The 8,577-nt window shown below is 36.3% G+C and overlaps 1 protein-coding gene across 1 annotated transcript; it reads left to right on the top strand.

Moving 5' to 3' along the window:
- The first annotated feature begins 7,496 nt into the window (after positions 1 to 7,496).
- LOC124888915 lies at positions 7,497 to 7,973 on the top strand. The gene is made up of 2 exons (XM_047400199.1): positions 7,497 to 7,733; positions 7,809 to 7,973. Exons 1-2 carry the CDS (start codon positions 7,497 to 7,499, stop codon positions 7,971 to 7,973), a joined length of 402 nt encoding a protein of 133 aa, XP_047256155.1.
- Positions 7,974 to 8,577: the final 604 nt, after the last annotated feature.

The following is an 8,577-nucleotide window of genomic DNA, read 5'->3' as shown; positions in this document are numbered from 1 at the left end:
AGTAAAGGAAGGATAAGAGAACATAAATTCCTTATGGCATGAGGGTTAGGATTAGCATAAACAATTATTTCATCATGCCAAGGTTGCACATACTTGAAACATAACCAAAGATCTTTTGTTTCAGTTAATAAGATATCAATGAGAAGGTTACAAAGGAAATGGCTATGACAAGTATCAAGAGATGAAGAAACTACAAAGGTCTTAATGGTATCACTAAATCTCAAAGTAAGACTACCTTTATCTTAGGACCATAAGACACAATTGTTTCATTACCTCTTCAAGTGACGTCATCAAACGTGGTGCTGATTTTGGTCTTAAAGTCCACCAAACCCACAGAGCATTGTCATTCAAACAAGTGGACCAACCAACAAGTTCCCTACCTCTACATAATACAAATCCATAACTAGCATGGATGTCATCGTAGGAAAAGAGGTAGTATAGGAAGGAATCAAGTGTAAAGGCATCATCCAAGGTGCTATAATCTATAAGAATCCCATTTGGCCCCAAAAATATAGCACATAAGGCACAGAATCGAATGGAATTAAGGAACTTAAGCACATATGACTTATTTTTTTCAAGTAAAGCATCAACTTGGCATCCAAAAGTTGGAGTTCATGCCACTTAAACACAAGTGTCTCAAGCAAGGATACATATTTAGAAGCATTACCCCAAGGAGAAAAGGATATTTTTGACCTCAGGTTTTCAAGAATGACACCACCTATGATAAGGAAGTCATTATCTCTACACACATATTAGAGAAGGGTATCACACAAATGGAGTTTATCCAAAGTAGTTTCAAGAGAAGACTCTTTTGTTGAACTACAAGTGATAAAACCTTGGTCAAGGATGGAAACACACAATGGTGAACTATCTTGGAGGTTTTCATATCTCCCTTTCTTTAAAGATCCTTCATCTTGATTGGAGATTTTTCCCCTTCACGATATTGGTCCCTTAAGTGGATTATGAATCCCCAAGAAAGACTTTTCATTATAGGGAAGGATCCTAACATCCTCATTCAAACTTTGTTTGTCATGTAGACCAAGCAAGAAGTTGGGTGTGCCAATATCATCATATCCATATTTTGTACTGGGGTCAAATGGAAGGAGTGGCTACAGACATAGGTCTAGACAACTCTTTTTATCCTTAGGATTCACCCAATCCAAAAGATATACTCTCTACAATAGAATGCACATTATCAAAAATAAATAAAGATTAGAGAAAAGTATCACTCAAGTAAACTTCAACTAAGGTGTCCTCATGTATGTACTCACTATTAGTTTCAAAATCATCACCATGAGTACTCTCAACAATAAGGTAACATAAAGTAGAAGAGGAAGTAATTTCCAAATAATGGATACTTTCTCTTTCTATAGAAGTACCCTCAAGTAGACATATACCACCACCAAAGTCCAAGGGATTATTACCTAAGTCTTCAGAAGAATAAAGTAATTCATCCTCATAATCATCAAATATGGGTGGGGTATCATACAAAGGATCACAACCACAATCAATTTTCAAGGAAAAATCACTTATTGTATTTCTTAATGATTCAAGCAAGTCAAATTTATCATCACCCAATTGATTATTCCTTTCCAAGGCCTCACATTCCATTTCCTTAAGAGTAATCTCATCTTCCAAGAAGAGATTTACATATTTAGGAGGAATGCTACCACACCATAGTGGGTTAGCATATAGTTTATAGCCTTTAAGACAACCTATACATTCAATATCATTATCACCACTAGGTTCATTAGGAGTGATTGTACCATATTGGAACAAGATATTATACCTAAAGAGAGAAGGATATATCCTGGGGAAAGATTCAGAACATACAAGTTCACTCTCTAAAAGGCAATCATCAAGTTCCAAAGAAGTTTTAAACATATAATCATCCCTATGAGCAAGGTAATCCATAGGATCTTATTTAGAAAATATGCCCTAGTGGTCAATCCTATCTTCTTAACCAGAACTTTCAATTTCTTCACTCACTTGAGGACAATTAATTATAACACATACATTTTAAAGTGGTGGACTAGTTTTGAACATAAGTTGATCAACATGATTTCCACAAGGTGATGTGCCATTATTCAAAAAAATGGCTTCAACACTAGGTGGACACAAATAGATCTTACAAGAAAAGTTAATTCAGTCATCAATAGGATCAACTAGTGTATCCATACTCTCAATGGCTTCAACACTAGGTTGACACAAATAGATCTTACAAGAAGAGTGAATTCGGTCATCAATAGGATCAACTAGTGTATTTACACTAACAATATGTACATCATCAAGAAGAGGTAAAGAATCAACAAACTCATATGTAGGTAAGATACTACTCATACTTAAGGGACTACTAACCATACAATTATCATTCATATGCACAAAAGTGTAAGAGTTAGCTATGTTACCTTGAAATTCTTGAGCACATTATTCTTTACCTTTGTTTGAAGGTCCTCCACAAGCTTTGGAATCATTTAAGATTACCCTTGTCAAATCTTTAAAGGGAATTTTCTCTTTTGGCACTTGATGTTCTCCTCTTGCCATATTGGTTCCTACACAAATGCCCTTAGAAATTGAAGGACAAATAATGTTAGCTCGGCTTGATTGAAACCCCCTCACTTCACTCATCACAACCTCTTATTTTTCCTCTTTTGAATTGCTATCTTGCACTCCCTTACTCATCTTAATCTTTTATCACTCAATTTCTTTTTGCTTGGAGAAAGTGGTCATACCTCTTTGAGATTTAGGAAGAATGGGTTAAAAGAGATTTCCCTAATGGTCCATTATAATCTTAGGCCAATTTATCATATTTGGAACTCTATCTTATGCAAACCAATTGGCACCCAAGCATAAATGGCCTTCTTCCAAGGGAAAGATATCACACCATACCACCTCATAGTATCTAAATCGGCTGGAGAAAACCTTCACTCTCTCGGTAACCTTATACCCGTCCAAGGAATATGGAACAAGTAGAGGTTCTCGATATAGCCCTAAATAATCAACCATAGGTGGAATGATGTAGTTTCTATAGAACCAATCATCTAGCACAAGGAGACATCCGAAACCCCATAAATGCTTACCTTTCTGGAGTGAACATTTCTTCTTTGATAAATATTGTAAAGCTTAGTATACCCCATGGTCACATAAGTACCCCCTCATGAGTTCTTTCAAGGCATTCGATGTTCGGATGGACTTCTTTATGGATTCCCACCACAACTATGTCAGAACTTGGATATGTTTAAGGGAACATGTAGTTCTATCAACTTCATTCATATCATAATCTATAAAGATCCTTTCACACTTCCATTCTAAATCAATATAGTCTTAGAGACCCGACTCTCTTATAAAGATGGGAAGAGTATGATGATCTTGATTCCTACTATGCCCTCTATATCTACTTTGGTTCCCGCTTCCATATGTGTGGGCACTAGAACAAGAAGAATAACATGTAGTACCCTTAGACTTTGGAGATGCATACTTTATTCTTCTCATAGGACAATCTCCACTATATATAGTATAACCATTAACACTACTTCTATTTTGATATGAAGTACTACAAGGTGAGAAATATGAATCTTTACACTCCACATGTGCAATCTCACCATAATTCTCGTAAGATTTGTAAGTGAATGAGCTATATCTTACATTACTTTAATGCTTGGAGTGGGAAGTGTTGTACTTCTCACATGTCCCTTCTTTATCGTAAGAACTATCATAAGGCTCGTCATCACCTCCATATTCACTATAAGAATTCAGGTCATCACTTATTTCACATTCTTCTTTATAATAGTAGCCCTCATTTTTATCCATATCTTGATCATGTCTATATTCATATCCCCTATAATCATAATGATCTATGTAGCCATAACAATCTTTACTAAAATTATAGTCTCCTATGTTGTAGTCACAATTATACGAGGCTATTGAAGACATATTCCCCTTATATCACCTTGTACCTACAAAATGAATAAACAAGATTAGTAGTAAAAGCTCTTCACTAACACTCATATGAACTCAACTTTGTGATCCTCACAATTGGAGTGGCGAATATTGAAAGTTGCTTATACTCCGGTGGCTAATAAGGTGTCAATCACTACTTTATAACCGAAATGGATTCTTGTTTGAATGACTCAAGACACAAAACAAAATCTACTTATGAACTAGAACCAAAGAAGTTATGATGAATTAAAATGATAAAAGCACACAAAGAAAGAAGATACAAAAGAAAATGGATTCAATAACTAATCCACAACTAAGTATGTGATTACTAATTGTTAATTAGCAATAGAATCAAGAAAATAAACCAAGTAATAAAAGAAAAGAAATTAGAACCTAAATTTGAGCTTAAAGGTAATTTTGGACGTTGATGATGTGGCTGTCTCACGTTGAGTGTTGTTGATGTTTTTGGGAGATCACTTTTTTTTCAACTTGAATTTAAATCTTTATTCTTCTTGTTGGAGGTGTGGTAGATGGTGTTTTGATGAAAATACAAGAATTGGAGCTTTTCAATTGATCCTTCAAAATCAAGAGAGTTTGAATTTTCTTGTGATCCCCTCCTTGTACTTTCTTTTGTCTTCTTCTTTGAGAATATTCCATTTTGATGCTCTTTGATTCTTTTCTTCTCTGGAAGACTTGGAATTTCCTTAGAATATTATTTGAGACAGACAAGTGCCACACCTTCTTTCTCCTCCTTTTTGGATCAAACAACACTTTTTTGAATGTTCTTCTTCAACAATATATGAAGAACATGAAGAACACCAAGAACATTCAAAAAATTGAACCTAAGCTAAATGAACTTAGAATTTGATGATTTTTGATTCCCCGAGCTCATGTTGCACTCCATTTCACAACTAACATATTTTTCAACTCAAAATCTCTACCAAACCTTTAAAAAATTTGAGATCCACCATCAAGTTTCTTCAAGTCAAGTTCAACAATAGTGGCTGACTCAAATCAACCCAAGAATAGCTCAAATTCTAGATCTAGATTTTATTAGTATTAGGGAACAAGGATATAACAATAAAAAAACCAAAAGACACAAAAATCTAGGACCTAAAGTTTTAGCCTAGGGGTAAAATGAGAATACTAATTTTTTTCTTGAATTTTTAGTTTTGACACTTCATTTTTTTATGGATTTTCTAAACAACAAACCCAAGATAGATTTCGTAGGAATGAAATCAAGCTCGGATCTAATACCAAATAATATGGATCAAGATACGAAAGATATAAACCTACCACGGGAAGCTAGAAAATCGCAAGATACAAGAAAGAAAAGATAGATAAGTTGACTTAAGAGACTATGAAGAAGTAAGAACCAACATGTGTATCAAATAAAAAAACCCCTAAAACTTGTAAAATTAAACACCAACTTCTTACAATGATCGCAAAGGGGATTAAATCTGCCTTACAACCATCGTTTCTAAGTAAAGTTCAATATCGTCTTTTTAGAGCCCTCAACACTCCCAGTGGAGTTCATGAATACATCATGTGAATAATATTCAAAAACTACCTAATGAAATGTCTAAGGTACCTATTTATATTAGTTTCCTTTGCAAGACTAGCCTATTACAAAAATAATCCAGAAGTTGCTATTTCAAAAATAACCCACAAGGGCTCTTTATTCCTCATTCCAAGGCTTTCCAAAATGCATTCCAAGTCCCAAGCAACCTTCTATATGTGGAATTACTCTATTGAGTGATCAAAAAGGGTCGTTCATGTACTTATGTACTCGAGGAAACCACAACTTGTTTTTTCATGTGTTGGCCTCGAATGATGGCATCAAATGCTATGCTGGCCATTTGGACCATCTCAATAACAAACTCAGTCCACTCAAGGAATTGTCAAACTCAGCATACCTTGTACATATATACTAAAGGTTCTTATGGTCGCACTCTAGACATGAACTTCCCTATAGGGGATAAGATATTGTCCATGTACCAACTATCTTAAACATTTAGTGTCTTCCAACCTTATCCCATACCAATCCCATGATGATGTCCTTTATTTGCTCATCTCATAGTAATAATGGATCATATGATGATGTCCTTTACCTACTCATCTCATAATAACAAAGGATATCAGAAAAATCATAAACATATTAAGAATAACACAACCACACTTATACAATTGAAGACGTCCAAGCATTACCTCGTTTTAGATGATGGTACAGTCACTGTCAAGATATAGCAACCCAACTAAGGTTGGGGTCAAATCCCAAGGGAACACATGACTTATTAGATTTCAGTGGTTGAAGTCTATGTCTAAAGCAGGAAAACTAAATGAGGGGATTTGTTAGTAGTAGTCTCGAGAAAAGAACGATATTAACTTGGTTAAAAATCAGTCGTAAGTGAACACTAGGATTGTGTTCCTCATGGAATCTCAACTCTGTAGACTTATCGCGCATTGTTGAAACAACCCAATACCTTGCATGCAGAATTGATAAGTTATGTACCTCCTATTGTCTTTTGGACAAATAGGAGGATTTAACCCTTTACCTTTTAAGTCTCAGGGTGTTTCATTATAAACCTTATCTTGATCCAAGTTAACTATCACCTTTTGAGTCTTAAGTTATTTGATAAAAGCTAATATTCATTCACAACTAACATTCTTCTTCTTTGACTAATTCGATTGGCATCGACGTCGACAATAGGTAAGAGTACCTTCTTTCCATCTCTCTCTCAATATCTCTCTCTCTCTTCTCCAGCTCTTCCGAGCTACTTCTCTCTCCCTTTTCTCCTTTTTTGCAATCTATCTAGCCACTGTTATCGTCGGTGGGACAAGGGTCTCCACTAGCTCAACTCGACTTCGGCGACAACCACTAAAACACAGATTTGGTAACGTATAGTACATGCTCTAGCGCCAGCGATAGCCAGCGATGCTCCAGCGATGCTCTGGCAGAAGATTTCCAGTAATGTTATTGTTAGTAAACAACTTTAAAGTCAGAATTAACGATACCATCAGCACACAAGATTACCCCAGTGATATCTAAGCTTTGATATTTACATATTTTTACTAGTTATTATTTACCATTTTATTTGTACTATTTTTGTTTTCTTGTGATTATAGTTTTGTTTATTTTCTAGGCTAGATAATTTAATTTATGCGTACCTACTGTTTCCCTGCTGCTTTTTGATTTTCATACTTTCCTATTATTATTTTATTTTGTTGTTTATTAGTTTGGGGATTGAATTCGATTCTTAAGTAGTGGAGGTAGGGGGTGATGGTGGAATAGGGTCATGTCTGAGAGGGTTGAGGTTAGGGCAGGTTTTGGGTGGGGTAAAAAGGGGAAGGAAGGGGTGGGTGTGGGGTTTAGGTTAGGTGTGGTAAGGGGTGGTAGAGGTAGAAAAGAGGCAAGAGCAGATAGGTTTTGGGTAGGGTCTTGCAATATAGGGACTCTTCAGGATAAGTCCATAGAGCCGGTGAAGATTCTTAAGAAGAGGAAAATTAATATTGTGTGTGTTCAGGAGACTAAGTGGGTAGGGTCTAAGGCTAGGGATATGGATGGGTATAAGGTGCGGTACTCAGGAAGTGATAAACATCAAAATGGAGTAGGGATCTTACTTGATGAGGAGCTTAGAGAGCAGGTGGTAGATGGTAAGAGGTCTAGTGATAAGCTAATGACGATTAAGTTGGTCATTAAGGGGTTTACATTGTATGTGTTTTATGTTTATGATCTGCAAGTAGGCTTGGCAGAGGAGGTGAAAGCGAGATTTTGGGAGGCTTTAGATGAGGCGGTAAGAAGCGTGCCTAGTTCAGAGAAAATTGTCATATCGGGGGACTTGAATGGGCATATTGGGGTTTTTCTGTAGGGTTATGATGATGTACATGGAGGTTTTGGTTTCAATGATAGAAATGATAAAGGATATTCTCTGTTGGATTTTATGAAAGCCTTTGGGATGGTGGTGGTAAATTTGAACTTTTCGAAGAAGAAGGATCACCTGATTATATTCCGAAGTAGGATAGCCAAGAACTAGATTGACTTTCTATTGTTTAGGAAAGAGGTAGGGTTTTATGGTAGGACTGTAAATTCATTCTGAGTGAGCATCTTTTGACCCAGCATAGGCTTCTGGTGATGGACTTGACTATCAAGAAGAGAAAGAAGAGAAGGGCCAAAGAAGGTCAGCCTAGAATAAGGTGGGGTAGCCTGACACCATTTAGTGCATTGGAGATTGTAGAGAAAGTGGTAGGTTTGGGGGTGTGGGAGTGTAGGGGAGATGTGAAGGATCTATGGGATTAGGAATTCTAGTTGTATTACAGAGGATACTAGAAAAGTGCTGGGTGTTTTGAGGGGTTGGGTAGGATGACATGAGGGGGACTGGTGGTGGAACAAAGAAGTTAAGAAGAAAGTGGAGATCAAGAAGGGGGCGTATGTTAAGTTGATTGATAGTAAAGATGCAGAGGAGAAGCAGGTGAATAAGAAGGTCTATAAAGTAGCAAGAAAGGATGCTAAACTAGCAGTTATGATTGCTAAGACTGCAGCATTTGAGAGCTTGTATGCAGGGTAAGATGAGAAAGATGCAAAAAGAGGTTGTATAGGCTTGCTAAGGCTAGGGAGCGGAAGGGTTGGGACCTCTACCA

This window comes from Capsicum annuum, chromosome 11, assembly GCF_002878395.1.
Source record: "Capsicum annuum cultivar UCD-10X-F1 chromosome 11, UCD10Xv1.1, whole genome shotgun sequence".
Taxonomy (NCBI): Eukaryota; Viridiplantae; Streptophyta; class Magnoliopsida; order Solanales; family Solanaceae; genus Capsicum; species Capsicum annuum.
This window is presented reverse-complemented; position numbering and strand designations above follow the sequence as displayed.